Source organism: Uranotaenia lowii, chromosome 2, assembly GCF_029784155.1.
Source record: "Uranotaenia lowii strain MFRU-FL chromosome 2, ASM2978415v1, whole genome shotgun sequence".
Taxonomy (NCBI): domain Eukaryota; kingdom Metazoa; phylum Arthropoda; class Insecta; order Diptera; family Culicidae; genus Uranotaenia; species Uranotaenia lowii.
The window spans coordinates 304,589,659-304,606,738 of record NC_073692.1 but is presented as its reverse complement, the minus strand read 5'-3'; the positions used below and the strand labels follow the sequence as shown (position 1 = coordinate 304,606,738).

The 17,080-nt window shown below is 32.9% G+C and overlaps 1 protein-coding gene across 3 annotated transcripts in view; it reads left to right on the top strand.

Annotated features, from left to right (window-relative positions):
* Positions 1–17,080, top strand: part of LOC129744484 (Ig-like and fibronectin type-III domain-containing protein 1) — a 707,683-nt gene that overhangs the window by 549,498 nt on the left and 141,105 nt on the right. For all 3 annotated transcript variants that reach the window (XM_055737013.1, XM_055737011.1, XM_055737012.1), the window contains exon 6: positions 16,389–16,562. In XM_055737013.1, coding sequence (XP_055592988.1) covers positions 16,389–16,562 — 174 coding nt within the window. The remainder of the gene's footprint in view (positions 1–16,388; positions 16,563–17,080) is intronic.

The following is a 17,080-nucleotide window of genomic DNA, read 5'->3' as shown; positions in this document are numbered from 1 at the left end:
TAAACGTTTGCCTTCATTATAGATTCCGTTTCAATAATACTTCTTGTAATGTAGAAGTTGTTCCTTCAAAATAAATTGCACATCCATACGGTTGATATTAATATTCATGCAATCAATTCCCGATAACTTTCACAATCTAGGGGTATATTAAGCCACTCACTCGCTGCCTGACTGCAGGCGCGTGAGTGATTGCTTACAATCAAAGCATATTTTATGAAATTTTTCAACAAGTTTCCTTCCAATGGCAAAGGATGTAAGTATCTATAAAGAAAAGAAACTCAACTTATCTCGAAACGACTCGAGTGGAACCACTGACTGAACTGAAGAAGAGAAGAGTACGGGTACCTTTCAAGAATAATGACTATATCAGCCGGGATCCGGGCGTGAAGAAAACTCTCGGAACGTTCCACACAAAGGCGTTGACAGCGTACAAGTGTTTGCACCTTTATCATTCCGACAACGCCTGACAGTAGGCAAACCGGAGAGAGCGGCTCCAACTCGATGCGACTTTGTCTGTCTGGCTGGCTGGCTGCATGGAAGCAGAGTAGGAAACCGTTTTTCGTTTCTGTCAACGCGATTTTTTTCTTTTATTTTTTCCTTTCGTTCTTCTTGCTGCCTCCAACAGCTCCCTACATGGTCTTCGGCCTTTCAGAATTTTTTCCCAGGATCGAGGAAAAAGGGTTTATTTCTATTTGATGATACGGGAAGAGGGGCTAAATACTGCGGGTCGGGAGTTGTCATGAATGTCTTCTATTTTTTCTCACCCCCATCAAGAAGGGTTTGTAGAGATCGAAAATAAATTTCCCTCAATGCTGTAGAAGAGAGAAGAGCTCATCGGACGGGAAAAAATGTTTTCGATACCAGAAGATCTCGAGTGTCATCGACGTCTATACTTTCCGGTTACAGTTTTCATTGAAGAAAAAAAGTACTTGAGAAAGCAAACCCAAGTCAATGGGGCATTTTCTTGAAATCATATTTTTTGCTCCGTTCGACATGTGTGTGACATTGATCTTGCTGCGGGTCCGGGCTTATTGTACCGAGAAAAGGAGACAAAACCCTTGAGGCTGATGGCCAACGGTTTCATATTGAAAAAGTATAACATCCTTCCTGGCCAAGACTTTTCTCGGTAAGTGGAAATTGTTGAGCATGCTGAAGGTGATTCCAGAAGTGGCATTATTCACCCTGTGACAGGTATTTGAAATTCTTGAAGCAAACAATAAAAGTGAAACGTCCGGTTTGTGGGAGACAGTTTGAGAAAATATTTTCTAGACATCCGGCTCAACTCCAGATGGGCAGCTGTGCAGTGGTCAGCTGCAAGTGGAATTGTGAAAAGAACTCTTGGACAGTTTGTCATTTGAAAATGAAACATCTTAACGTTTCACAACTTCAAGATAGTTGTTAAGCTTAACTTTTTAGAGGAAAACAAGTTTACTCCCTTTATCAAACGGGAAGGAAAGTTTTCGCAAAAATGGAAAAAATGCTCCGTTGGCATTTTGTATCATTAATGATACGCAGTTCGATATTTTATTAGCGATAGGTAGATCGTTTGATGAAGGACGATAACAAATTGGTCTATGTTTTCTGAAACAGCCCAAGGAGTATTTGTATTGATAATTGTATGGATTCGAAATCATCCCTTTCCGAGGTGGTACAACTGGAAGGACATTTTAAGTTGACTTTCAAAGTCTTTTTACTTGAAAATTTCAACCGTGATCTTTTTATATCTGAAAATGAACTTCAAAGATTTTATTTTCTACACATGAAGGATTTGATGAAAATTTGATTACCAAAGAGAGTTTTTTGGTACCGTGAAAAGGGGTAACATTGATCACCGAGGTAGCTTTGAGCAACATGAATTTTTTCCACATAATCATCAATAACTAAATCTGAAGTTGAAATATCTTAAAACTTTTTTCTACGTTCAAAAACCTACATGCTGAGTTTCAAATTGGGAAAAACTTGGTTTGTTTTTGAAAATTTCAAATATAAGTAAAAATGTTATTTCCTATTCTTGAACTATCTATTTTTTTGAAGCTCGCAAACAAACACCCTTCCTGATGAAATCAAAACGTTTAGAAGCAGTAGATTGAGTTATGTGACAGTTCATCTTTTTTCCATAGCAAATTTATAGTTTTGGTTTAGTTTTATGGTATTTTGAGGTAAATTTTTGATATTTAAAAAATAGGGACGTTTTCCAAGAGTAACCAGTCTAGGACTTAGGCTAGCAAACCCATAAAATGGTAAAGTTTGAAGGAAATAATGAAAGCAGATTAGTGCGAGGGCCTAAAGAATTGAATGAAGGCAAACTTTCCAGTTTTTTTGTAGTTAAAATTTTATAATTAATGTTAAAAAATTTTGCCCGTCAATTTATGCAGCAGAAATGTGCATCTTTCGATTTTATTTGTTGTTCGGCCTTAACACTTTAGGACCGCGAAGTTGTTGTTTTTAACTGCGAATAAATCTAAACAAAGACACATAGAAATTCAGAAGTTGTTTTGTATCCTTTATAATCAAGAATACTCGTTAACCCTTCGTTTCATAAAGTTACAAATTTGCCACAATTAATGAATGGAAAAAGTGAAAAATCGTGTTTTATTTTAATTTGTTTTCTTGATGTACTCATCATTTCCAACAGGTTAAAAAGATTTTTAAGGAAAAATAAAAAATCATGAAATGAAGGGTCAAAACCGTCAAATCATCAATCAAAACGAAGACAAATTCGATTTTTAAATCAAATTTAAAGTAGTCTAATAAATTTCTGCAACCATGTTTTACGTTTATAGGAGTCCAGTACTGGTTTTAAAAATATGAAACATGCCACATTCCCCTTAGCGGAAAAATTAATCAAGAAGTATTGAAAAAAGTTATCGATCTTACCCCGTTTTACGGTAGTGTTCTATTTCAAGTTAAGTTTGATGATTTTGCATTTTCTCCGTAAATAAAATTGAACAAAGGGATGAATATTATCTGGTTTAATTTAAAATTGATTATTAGATAAAATTGTTAAGAACTATAAATATAGTACCGTAAACTGGAGGAACTTTTATCGTTTTTGTTATTATTATTTGAATGTTTTGGTAAAAGTTTATTTTTCGTGATACCTAAAATTTTATATCACTGAGAAGTTATTTTTTTTCGAAGACCAATCTGCTTTCAACGTTTTCTTTCAACACACTTAAAAAACAAATAAAAATTAACCTTCAGACAAGGCTCTAGGCCAGTGCAGTGGTCGGCAACCATTTGAGTTGGAAGAGAAAAAACTTCAAATTTCCAAAATTTCAAAATTTGAAAGAACCACATTAAAGATGTTATGTTTTAATTTTAAATAAAAAAAAAACAAAATATATGAATTTTCAATGAGCATTACTTTTAGGAAAAATGTAACTTTAAAACCATAGAAGTTTTTAATAATTCTTGCATATTTTTTTAAATCTGTTTTTGATTATTATTAAGTACACGGATTCTCTTCTGGATAGTCAACTGCTCAAATATGGTTTGAATATGTATAAATTGTAATGCGTTGGCAAATATCGAGTCAAGAAAGAAAAAAAGCCTTATTAGTCTTTGATGAATAATATGCATGATGTTAAAGTGAAAGATTTGAAGATATTAACACAAGCGGAGTATTTATATTTTCTTATAAAAGTGAAATAAAGGAAAGGAAGATTGATTTTCCATAAATATCAAGGTTTTTTGACACTTCCCAGATTTTGCTTATCCTTTCCCAAATCTAGAAGAATGAGATTAAAGTCAACTGAATTTTCTAAATTCATAACATCAAGTGAACGTGTCTTCAGAATATTATGCATTTGTAAATTTCAAAAATCCCATTTCATGTGACATGTGATTTTTCAGTACTGTGTGTGAGTCCAATAAAAAGAAGAATGAAATTCAATACATTGAAGATTATTCATCAATGCTTGATAAAGGTTAGATTACTGGAGAAAAAATCTGATTTGGCCAATCTGTAATAATGTGATTTGGTAGCCTTCATTGATAATTCATGACAAATAATATAGAAACAGTACATTTTAATTGGCAAAATCAGTTCAAGAAAACTTTTAAAGTTTCGAATCAAAAATTAAAAAAATAGGCTCTGAATCAAAAATTTTAAAAACCAATTATGCCTGTTATTGAAACTTCGTTCAATATTTGGCAAATATTGGCTGTATGCCTCACACTTGAAATTTTAAGTTTGCTCAAAGACTCAAAGGATTAATTGTTTTGAATACATACCTACAATCTAGTAATAATAAAATACTGCTTCGAGTTTGAAAAGCTATTAAGCTTAAATTTTTATTTCTCAATTCTTAGTTATTCGATACAGCATTTGAATTTTCTACTCATTTTTTAACCCGTTATTTAGGCTGGAACAAATATCAATTTCTTCTTTTGTCACCCATCCCCCACCCCCTCCGAAATTTCCAAAATCCTGAAGGGGGGAATAAATAAAGTTTGAAGTATTTTAAGTAAAATTCAAATAAAAATTCAAATATCCGAAAGATTACAAGACCTAGAAACAAAATTTTGGAAGGTGGGAGGAAATTTACATTTTGTATTCTTGATTTTATAGAATTTTTCGATAAAAAAAATACTTGATTTATAGGTTTTATGCAATAATATAGCATGCAATTTCCATTCCAATTTCCCCCCCCCCCCCCTTCGCGATGTTCCAACTCCGAGTGACAAAAAAAGGATTTGAAATTTGTTCCAGCCTTATTGAGTAAAATTATTTTTATAAAAGCACATCAGCAGCGTTCAAATCTTATCTCTCGATTCCAAAAAAAATGCATGCGAATTTATTTTGCTAAAACACATTGATAATTTGGAATTTCGTTGGGATATACTTTAAGATCTCGACATGAAAAAATACTTATTTTAAAATAACTTATTTGGATTAAAATTGAAAAAAAATTTAAATAAATTAAAAATCGAAACTTTTTTATGCATTTTTGAAATTTTTAACTGAAATTTTAAAAAACCTTCGTCAAAATGATCATTTTCTAAAATTATGGTATGTCATTTACAATTTAAAATTTTCAAAATATATGGCTTCATGCGAATGTTTTTCTAAATGTAATGCAATTCATTGAAAATCGTAACATACAGTCTGTTGCATAACGCCGTAGTCACAGTTACTTGCGATCGGTAAAGTAGAATGGTGTAATTTTTTTCTCAAACAGAGCACAGCAATGGTCCTTCGTGCTTCGTAAAAACGAATCAGTTTATCAGTATTTTCATTACGTTTACAGCATTTTTCCAAAATGAGAACCGCGTACGCTTCGCGCTTTAAAGCATTTTTTTTGTGTGTTCGCACTACAAACGTCGTGACTTTGTATTGGCCGTCTCAGTCGCCTAATGTAAATCCAATTGAATACGTTTTGGCTTAAATGCATATGAAGCTTGAGAAAAATCGACCCTGCAATTTAAAGCAGCTTATCCTTAGGATTCACAAAATTTGGAAGTCGTTTTCAGAGGAATATGTGCAAATCCTTGTCCAAAGTATGTCGTGAAGATGTCAAGCTACTAATAATACTGAGGGCGATTGGACCTACTATTGATGTATTTGCATAAGGCTGTCCCAAATTTGTATGGTAAATTCAAAACCTATAAAATTGATCCTAGGCCTAGTACAAGATCTCATGCCAAATTTGGGCCAGATCAGATCACGGGAAAGGGTCGCTAAACGACACTTCTTTGCCACATTTTGACACCTCTAGCACATTTTGTAAATTTTACCGTGCAAAGAACATCCGAATTAATTTTTTTTTTACTAAAGAGACTTTGAGTAGGCTAACTTGTCTTCGCGTTCCACCTTAAATTCAAGTAGGCCGTTTTTTTCAAAATATCTCATTTGCTTCTTCGGCCAGTCATTCAGGCATATTGAGAAATCATCAACTTGAAGCTTTTATGATAAGTGAACGTGTTTTTTTTTATATTTCAATCGAATAACTCTCAAATTTTAAAGCAAAGAAGCATTCTTTTTTAGATAGTCGTCTGTTTAAAGACAAGTCTACCAATAAAGTACTTACTATCCGTTGGAATCAAGAAATATTTTTTTATGGAGAATGTTGGAAAACTGTTCTTCTCTATTATATTTATAATTGCGCCTAGATAGCCAGCAGAAGTTAACCAAATGATATTAAATATGTACGAGTTTCTAAGAATTTTAAAAACACCAAACAATGTGAAGAACACTCTATAAGGATAACACGTATTAGGAATCATGTCTTAATCGATAAATTTCAGAACCTGATTGATTGAGTTGAGAATATTAAAAAGAATTTTAGGAGTTTTTTTTTATGTATTTGAGAAACCAATACAAACTTTTCAAAACATATGTGAATTATCACAATTTAGAGCCTCAATGACAAATAGGTGTAAGTGCAAAAATGATAGATTTTGAGTTAATAATACGTAACGGTTTTTTTATGTTTCAAATTATATTTGGTGATTTCTTCAGACTTTTTTTTAAATTTTTTGAAAAACGTATGGAAAAAAACATAACATAACAACCAAAAGACGTGTTTTCTCGAGATTTGCTTTTACACACCCGTTTTTCAGCATCAAAGGCCTCAATTATCGAAATCCAAAGTTTGCAAAAAAATTCTATAAAAAAATAGAAAAGAAGAAAATATAGTAAAAAAAACCTTCTAACACTCTTAAAAACTAATCAAAAAAGCATAAATGAAACAGAAAAAAGCAAGCACACATGATTCTATAGGGTATTTATTAAAAAATTAAATAAAAGATTCCAGAATCACTACCGGAAAATAATTTTTAATAATCCCAAAATACCGATTTTCATACAGATTTTTCGGATTACCACACCGGAAATTTTTTTTCTGAGTTTGAAAATACCGATTCAAATGTGGCATCACTGCCTACAAGTAATTTCGTGAAATTATTCGAATTGTATATTTTTATGAAATTTGTATGGGAACCCTCTTTCTCAAGTTTCTATTAAAGAAACTATAGAAGTATTATAAAAACTATTTTCGGTCTGGAAAATGGCTACACACCAAATTTCACTTTGATTGTCGGGAATTTTTTCGAATAGTGTCATATTTTAATTAATTTTGTATGAGAGCGCCCCAGCCTTTGAAAGTATTTTAGAAACCATCTCCGACAACAAAAACTCTTACATACCAAATTTCAAATTGATCGGTTCAGTATTTTCCAGGTCTATAGGGAACAGACAGCCAAAAAAATATTTTTATATAAATACACTAGCTGACCCGGTGTGCCTTGCTACATCATCATAAAATGAAAGAAATTTGTAGGTATTTTTTGTAGGTTTAATTTTAAATTAAAGATATTTTCTAGACTGTATTTTGATTAGGTCGTATGAACCACCTGACATGTTTTGAGAGAATCGATGTTAAAGTTCGAAACACCTTTTAAATTCTTATTTTATTTTTGCTGGTCCAATTCGTCTGCAAATGCGAAATTTAATGTAAAACTAAACGCAGAACATGATGATGTACCTGAAATTTGCATAAATTCAGTTCTTATCTATGGATTCGTACTTACGACATATTGCATTTTTTTTTTGGCGCAAACCTCATTTTGATCAATTGCTAATGTTGATTGCATTTGCATTTTAATTGGCCCAAATCTTCACATTTTCTCTCGGAGATGATTGAAGAAAGGTTTTAAGGATAATCCTATCCAGTTAGTACGCAGAACTCATTGATCGAAGGCATTTTCAATTATTGCATTGTGAGACTGGCCATTGGAAACCACCCGGACTGGCCGTTTGAGGAGTTTAAAAAAGGATCTGAAGCTAATGGTACTCATCCAATACAAATTTGAAGCCATTTATTTTATTAGGACTCCTGGACACCGTTTTCATTTATATTCACATGAATTTTCATCACTTGGCTAAGAGATCACGGTAAATACACGGAAACGCAAAAGACGTAAAAACCAAATTGCACTCGAAAATGAGAAAGTCATCATACGTCCTAAATTTAATCCATTGTGTAAAAGTTGTTTCGTGATAAAATGAAACCAATTTTTCACCGAAGATAAAATACATGGTTATCAATTGTTTGCAACGAATAACTCAGTTTTTTTTTATATTGGTTCATACTACCTAATCAAAACAAACTCTAGATTTCATCTCAGTAGTATTATAGCTTTGAGTTTGTTTTTCAAGATATGTAACTTTTACTGTGTTTTTTAAGTTTCATGAGATCTTTAATAAAGACAAAATGTAGGGGAACTGGGGGTAAGACGCTCACGTTAAGAGGAATCTTTCATTACTCGTAAATGAAGAATGCAATCCAGTAAATTCGACAATAGTTTTGAAAATCGGACTGTTCTTCACCAGAAATATCCAAACAGGAACACCTATACCAATTATAAACGTCTTAATCGTTAAATTTTGAAAGGCTTTCTAAAGTATGATTTTCATTTCGTTTGGGGCAAAGTGCGCATATGTGTGTACCCAAACGCGCCTTTTAACGATAAATAAGTGTATATTAATTCAAGGGCCTCCAAAAGAGTTTTCCAGGTAAAAACACTTCTTTTCTACTTCACAGATGGAAAAATGTATTGCTACGCGCAGTGCTGCCAGATATACTGACGTTCTTGTGAATAGTTAATTAAATCTCTATTAAATTTTGGAATTTTAAATATATTCGTTTATATTCAAGTTATGTTTTCCCATTCAACATATAAATATCCTTCAAATTGTTGTGATGAAAACTGCATATAAATTTAAACAAACATGAAACATGCTTAAAGATAAACGGACATGGCGCGTTTTGCCCTGCCTAGACATGTTTATTAAAAACCGTTTAAAATAACAGGAAAAATAATTGAATAAGGGAATTTTTCGTTGTGTGATGATTGTCAAAACCCAATGTTCATCATTGGAATAGATGCCAAGTAAATGTTTTGCTGATAGATGCCGTAAATCCTTACGAGAAAAGTTGAAAAATTGCAAGAAAAGCTTCTAAAAAATTTTGTTTTCGTTTTTCGTCAAATTTACGCAATATAGAAGGTCCAAAAATGTTTAGAAACGCATAAAAGTGTAAATAGAACAAACTGGCATTTTCAGAAATGTTAAACTATGTTTGTTTAGTGAAATACTGATGGTGGTGCATCTTGTCCCGACTGCGCATTTTATACCCAGTTCCCCTATGTTTTATTCGTATGGATTGTTCACCCTCTCTCTCTTCCAAAGTGGGGTGGCTCACGAACTTTCGTTAAAACATTGTTAGTATCTAAATAACGTCACATGCCTCATAGGACTCCATTTGTTTAATGAATTTTCGAGTTAGGCCAAACAAAATATGAAAAAACTTATCTCCTTTCCTTCTCCGCCCTGAAAAAATGGAGGGTCTCAAATCATTCGTACACAAACAACCACTCTTTTTAGAGATGGTCCCTTTGGATTGATAAGTACTGGATTTCTGCAAAATAAAAGCTGTATAAGAGACCGCCCCCTTTCCCTTTCCAATCGACTTTATCCATCCCGAGGAAGCGTTTCTAATAACCATATCCGTTTTTTGTACCCAAAAACACTTTCATATCAAATTTGGTTCCATTAGTTTATAAGTCCTAGAGCAGTATAACAAAATTATATGGAACTCCTACTCCCTTCCCCTCTTCTTCCCGCAAGGCGGAAGGGTTTTTCAAAATCTTAGAAACATTTCTCGTACCCAAATAATTCTCAAGTTATGCCGACAAAACAGTAGTTATTAGGGCCCTCTTCCCCTTCCTTTAAACTTATTAGATGAAGAGTGATGTCTCCAATAATTATAGTACCATTTCTCGTGCTCTAATTCTGTGATGTGTAGTTTGGGATGGGAGCTTCTCTACTCCCTTCATATATCCCAAATAGAATAACGGAGGGGTTTCAAATAATTACATAACAATTTTTCGTATCATATGCTCTCTCATACCAAATTTGGTTCCATTTGCTAGATAAGTTCTTAAGATATGCCAAGTAAAGGAGTCCCTTTCATGTCTATCCACTGGAAGGAGAAAGTGGTACCCACCAAATATCGAGTTTTTTTTAAATAGGTATGTCTTTATTCGTACCAATTCATCATTACATTTATATTACATTTTTACATTAAATTAGGTGTTCAGTTCAATAATGAATTGTCCAGAGCCCTATAGTTAACTAATCACTAAAATTTATTTATTCGACTTAAATTTACTGAGCACAATCAAGTATTTTTTTTGTAGGAGAACATCCTGTAATGTCAAAAATATTTTAAACTTACAACTAAAAACTAAAACTATCCTAAAACTAAACTAATTGTAGAGAGAACGAATCTCTACGATGGAAGACTGCATCGATTTGCCTCTGAAGTTGGAGATTATTTTGTTGGCCATCTCTTCGATCGATTCAATGCCTGCAATCCGATGCAGATCTTCGGTGCTGTGCCAAGGTGGAAGCCGCAAAATCATTTTCAGAACCTTGTTCTGAATCCTCTGGATGGCTTTTTTGCTCGTCGCGCAGCAGCTAGACCAAATCGGAACTGCATACATTATCGCTGGTCGGAACACTTGATTTAGTGTATTTATTACATTTAGATTGAATATCTTCAATGTGATTTTTAAAAATAAGATTCCGATCAAGTGTGAGTCCCAAGTACTTCACGTGATCAGACCATTCTAATGAAACCCCATTAAAAGTTATGGAATGATTTTCATAAGGTTTTAAAAAATTTGCCCTTGGCTTATGGGGAAATAAAATAAGTTGAGTTTTGAAAGCGTTAAGAGAAATTTTCCACATTTTCAAGTAATTAAAAAAGGAATTTAAATTTTGCTTACTTGTAAGGTTCGGCTAGTCAAATAATTGTGAATAATTTTATTGAGATATACAGGAAAATCAAATCGAGCTAATTTAGCTACTAAACCTTTGTGCCAAACACAGCCAAAGCTTTTTCAATATCAAGAAGAGCAACACCAGTTGAATAGCTTTCAGATTTGCTAGCGTTAATCATATTAGTTACACTCAAAAGATGATGTGTAGTAGAATGTTCATGGCGAAAACCAAATTGTTCATCAGAGAAAATAGAATTCTGATTGATGTGAATCATCATTCTATTCAAAATAACTCTCTCAAATAGTTCACTTAAAGAAGGAAGCAAACTAATTGGTCGATAACTTGAAGGCTCAGAAGCATTTTTTCTAGGTTTCAAAATTGAAATTACTTTGGCTTTTTTCCATTGATTGGGAAAATAAGCCAAGTGAAAACATTTATTGAAGATTTTAACTAAAAAATTTAAAGTGCTTTCAGGCAACTTTTTAATAAGAATATAGAAAATCCCATCTTCCCCCGGAGCTTTCATATTTTTAAACTTTTTGAAAATTATTTTAAGTTCATCAAAATTTGTCTCACAAGAACTTTCGAACATATTTTGTTTAGAAAGAATATCATCAAATTCTAGGGAAATTTGACCATCAATTGGATTTTAAATTTCCTTCAAGATGTACAGTACCGTTCAAAGTTGTATAGAAAATGGAAGCACGCACTTTGTCACTTCGACTTTGAACATCCATAACTTTTTACTTTGACAATATTTTTCGATCAAATATTCTGCGTTATAAAGATCAACTGTTACACTATTATATGACAAAATTTGAGCTTTCTGGAGTTTGTGTGGTCTGAGATACAGCAATTTTACGAAAATCTACGGCTTTTTAGACTTTTACCATTCAAACTGCAATATCTCAGAAACTACAGTACATTTTTTATTGAAATTTTGTAGAGTGATTGTTAAAATATTAAGCTAGCATGTCTGAAGTTTTTGAAAAGTTTTATCGATGGGATCAAAAGTTACGTGAGGTACAATATTTCAGGCATGAACCTGGAAATGTCATTTTTATTGAATTTTGGACAAACGTTTCCATAAGAAAATCCTATTTTAAGTTTAACAACCAGTAAAACTATTTCAACCAAATAATCAAAACATCATCGCGAGATTCTGTTTTCAAAACACAAATAGATCATTTATTTCATTTTTTCTTTTATTCGTTGCTTTTGCCAGACATTTTTTGACTAATTTGTTAATGGAAACAATATTGTTCTCATGAATCTTCCAAAATTCTATAGAAATCGCATTTTTAGGTAAATGTCTGTAATATTGTACCTCGCGTAACTTTTGATCCCACCGATAGAACTTTTCAAAAACTCCAGACATGCTAACTTAACATTTCCACTATCACTCTGCAAAGTTTCAATAAAAAAATGTCCTGTAGTTTCTGAGATATTGCAGTTTGAATGGTATAAGTCCAAAAAGTCCATGAACAAATTAAAGTAAAAAAGCGTTTCAAAATTGATTAAAGTGAAAAATCAAAAATTTTATGATGTTGAAAATTGAGAAACAATGTGTAGATCATGTTGCAGTGCATACATTTCAGATCAAGATGATTTAAAGGTCATAAAAGCTTATTTGGTAGTGGTCAAAATTATAATATTTTCGTCTCTTGAGAACCTAGCTGGTTATTATTTAATATTTCTGTAAATATGAAAAAGATATTTCTTTTTTGGTGAAAAACTAATACTATGGATAGTACGAAACAAGTCCTTATGAAAATTTGTTTAAGAAAATACGTACTTATGTAGAAAAAAGGAGTGCTCATTATGCCCTGGGTACTCGTTATGCCCTCATCTCCCCTAAGCATCTGCTTTATCTATCCGTCATTTAATTTTCAGTCTATTATTCTTCTATCAAGAATTTTCGTCGTTATGTTCACCGCAATGCCATTAAAACTAGCATAAAATTATAATCACGGTGACTATTTGTTAAAAAGAATAAAATTGGTTTTTGTTCTGAAGTTATGAGGCAATATGTGTTGAAAAGTTACCCTTTTAGAGATTCAATAACTCCAAATGGAACGAGTCGAAAATTAAATCGTTGATTGCGTTTGAAAGTTCATATTACAATCTTCACAATATTAAAAAACTAGAGATATGTATTTTGATTAACACGTTTAATCGTTAAATGAGATTTACTAAAAACCGTCAAAATCTGCATGAAAATAGAGAGAATTTGTACATTTGTTCTTCAAGAACTCAAAAATTACTAGATCGATTGATGTGAAATTTGGCATGGAGTATTTTTTTTTTTTTTTTGAGTAAAGAATGGTATTTGTTGAGTTTTGAGTCCGTCACACTCAAGGGAGGGAGGACTCCCATACAAAATAATCATAAAATACGATAAAAAGCAGTAAAAATTCAATCTATTGACAAGTGAAACTCATCAAATATGGTAAAATACATACATTTACATGTTCAGATAGTTTAAAGAACATAAAGGTCCCTCCCTTCAAAAAAAACGGGGGTTAAAATCCAATATAAAGAAAACACGAAATCTTAAACACAAAATTGACAATAGCTCCCGTAATTTACGAGGTAAATAACTTAGTATTATAAATTAGTTTTAATAAAAAAAAATTAATAATTCAATTTTTTGATTGATTTTTATTTTTTTGCAATAATTTGTTCTTTCAAAAAGATACATCATTTGATTCGTTTTGTTTTAATCAAAAATGAATATTTTTTAGGCCCTTGTATTGTTTATAACAAACTAGCTGATCCCATACGAACTCCGTTTCGCTTTTAACTTGGAATATGTCAAGAACAGTTTGCATGAAAGTCAATTGCCAAGCATTTTCCAGATGCACTTTTGAATTCATTGTTAAGTAATAATTGCAAAAATATTGGACGATCATTTTGTCTGTCATCTGCTACTAAATTTGAAATCAGGAATCAATTGACCGTGCTGAAAAACCCGTGTATAAATTTCGACTCAATCGTTGCATAACAACGCAATTATTGCCAAAAAGTTAAACCCCTTTCGGTGGCTTCTTATATAATATTTGATTTCTGAAATCGATTGCCCTTCCCTCAAAACTCCCGTGTGCCAATTTTCAAAGCAAACCGTTGCATAATAACGTCAATACTGCTAAAAACAGTGAACAATTAATCTATATGGACGACCCCTTTCGTCGACCCCTGGCAAAATATTTGACATTTGAATTCGATTGCCTGTCCCTGAAAACTACCGTGTGCAAATTTTCATCCCAATCCGATGAATAATATCAACGATATAGCAAAAATATTAAAGGGTTAATATGGACGACCCCCTTTGCCGGCCCCGTACACTGAATTTAATACCTGAAATCCATTGCTCGTCTCTCAAAACTCTCGTGTACCAATTTTCATCTGAATCCGATGTATAATAACGACAATATCGCATCAACAGTGAATATTTAATATGGACGACCCCTTTGGCCGACCCCTGATTTTAGTTTGGATAAGTGAAATCAGTTGTTTGTCCCTAATAACTCCTACGTGCAAATTTTCATCCCAATCCGATGTATGAAAACGTCAATATCACTAAAATACTGAAAATTTAATACGGACGACCCCTTTCGCCGGCCCCTTACACTGAATTTGATACCTCAAATCGATTGCACGTCACTCAAAACTATCGTGTACACATTTTCATCTGAATACGATGTATGATAACGTCAATATCGCAAAAACAGCGAACAGTTAATATGGACGACCCCTTTGGACGATCCCTTACACATGATTTGACATCTGAAATCGATTTCTCGTCTTTCAAAACACTCATGTGCAAATTTTCAACATGATCCGACAAAAAATAACGTCAATATCGCGAAAACAATATTTGTCTTCTATGGACGACCCCCTTCAGAAGGGGTCATCCGAAAATCTAAAAACATTTTTCATCCTTCCTGGTCCTAATGAGCATCCATGCCAAATTTCAGACCTCTAGCTCTTAAGACGGCTGAGTCTATAGAGGACAAACAAACAAACAAACAAACAAACAAACAAACATACAGAAATTCCTTTTTATATATATAGACTAGCTGATCCCATACGAACTACGTTTCGCTTTAAACTTGGAATATGTTATGGACAGTTTGTATGAAAGTCAATTGCCAAGCATTTTCCAGATGCACTTTCGAATACATTGTTAAGTAATAATCGCAAAAATATTAGACGATAACTTTTCTGACGTCTGCTACTTAATTTGAAATCATGAATCAATTGACCGTGGCGAAAACCCCCGTGTATAAATTTCGACTCGATCGTTGCATAACAACGCAATTATTGACCTCTTCTACGATTTTTGATATCTGAAATCGATTACCCTTCCCTCAAAACTCCCGTGTGCAAATTTCCTAAGCAATCCATTGCGTAATAACGTCAATATTGCCAAAAACAGTGGAAATTTAATTAATGTGGACGACCCCTTGCGTCGACCCCTGGCAAAACATTTGACATCTGAAATCGATTGCCCGTCCCTGAAAACTACCGTGTGCAAATTTTCATCCCAATCCTATGTATAATAACGACGATATTGCAAAAATATGGAAAGGTTAATAAGGACGACCCCTTTGCCGACCCCTTACACTGAATTTAATACCTGAAATCGATTACCCGTCCCTCAAAACTCTCGTGTGCCAATTTTCATCTGAATCCGTTGTATAATAACTACAATATCGCATTAACAGTGAATTGTTAATATGGACGACCCCTTTGGCCGACCCCTGACATTTTTTTAACATATATTTAAATTTTTCATAATTTAAATTTTTTTTGGACACCTTATTTTTTTTCGACGAAAACCCTGTTTTTTTCACTTAAAAAATCTCCGTTTGAGATAAAACGTTGAGGAAAATTTGCCGAAATTACAAAAGAAGCAAATCTCTTGAAAGTTTCAGTTCTCAATCGGGATTCAGTCCCAGGTAAACTTTCTCGCTATTTTCCTTTAGAAAAACCACCATTAATAAAATGAGAGGCTGATTTAATAACAATAAGTTACTTTATCGTCTTTGGAAGGGTTTTTCGTTGTATCGAATGCTTATCCATATTTTTCTATTTAAAAAAATTGTTACTTATTGAGTTTGAAATTTTGTACAAGTTATCTGCATTGAGATGTTGAGAAGGTTGTTGAAATCACAGAAAAATCATGGTTTTGTTAAAAAAAAATTACAGGTTTAGAAAAAATCATGATTATACATGTTTTTGAACATATTTTGTAAAAAAATCACTTTCTAAATCTTATTTTTATCATTGATTTCTTGTATTTCCTAAATTTAATTAAGATACCACTGGGAAACGATCTTCAAAGCTTATATAACTTTGCTGATCCCTGCACTAGAGTATTGAGATATAATAATTTATGAAAAGGTTAAAAACTTCAAATATGATAATTTGAACTGTCACTTTTTTCTCTAATACATTTCATAACGATAATTCCCCATGTAACAACCACCCGCTGTTTCCCCCAGAGTCCGTTAAATCCTGCCTAATGGTTTGAAATAAATGTTTATCATTGTTATCACCGCGTTCTCTCCCATTCTTTCCATTTTTTCCTCAACAGGTACCGGTGGACCCTCGGTCATTCACGAGGGCGAAGACGCGCTGCTAACCTGCGTCGTAATGACCCCGTACAACAACGACACGGTCCTGTGGCGGAAGGGGCCTAACGACATCCTGGCGGCGGGAATGAACCGAGTCACCAGCGATAAACGCATCAGCATCCTGCACGACGATTGTGAGTACCTTTAGAGAGTAGATTTAAGGTGGGAAGGACGATTGGGATGTAAAAAACGGACGATAAAGTACCTGAGCAAAAAATCCACAACCATTGCATTCCTATCCCTTACTAAAATTTGGGGGAGCTTATGGTAGGATGGGGCAAGATGAACTATTGAAAATTTTTATTTTTTTTGCGGGATTATCATGAAAAAGTGAAACAAAAAATTTCCATATTTGCTCTCTTAAACATTGACAAATTATACAAGATAAACAATTGCAATCAACGAAGCATTTCTAAATCAAACTACATATATCCTGATCAGTAGAGAAAAACTAAATAATATCGAGATGAGTTATTTTTACATTCAATTTTTCCTTCAAAATGAGTTATAGTTCAGTGTCAAAATATCTTAAATTATATAAAAATCTATACGATCATAGAAAAAAATAAAAATAAAAATATCATAATCCTTCGAAAACCTTGTGGTTGTGTCTTACATCCTCTTGAAAAAAAATTTAGAACTAAAAACGGAT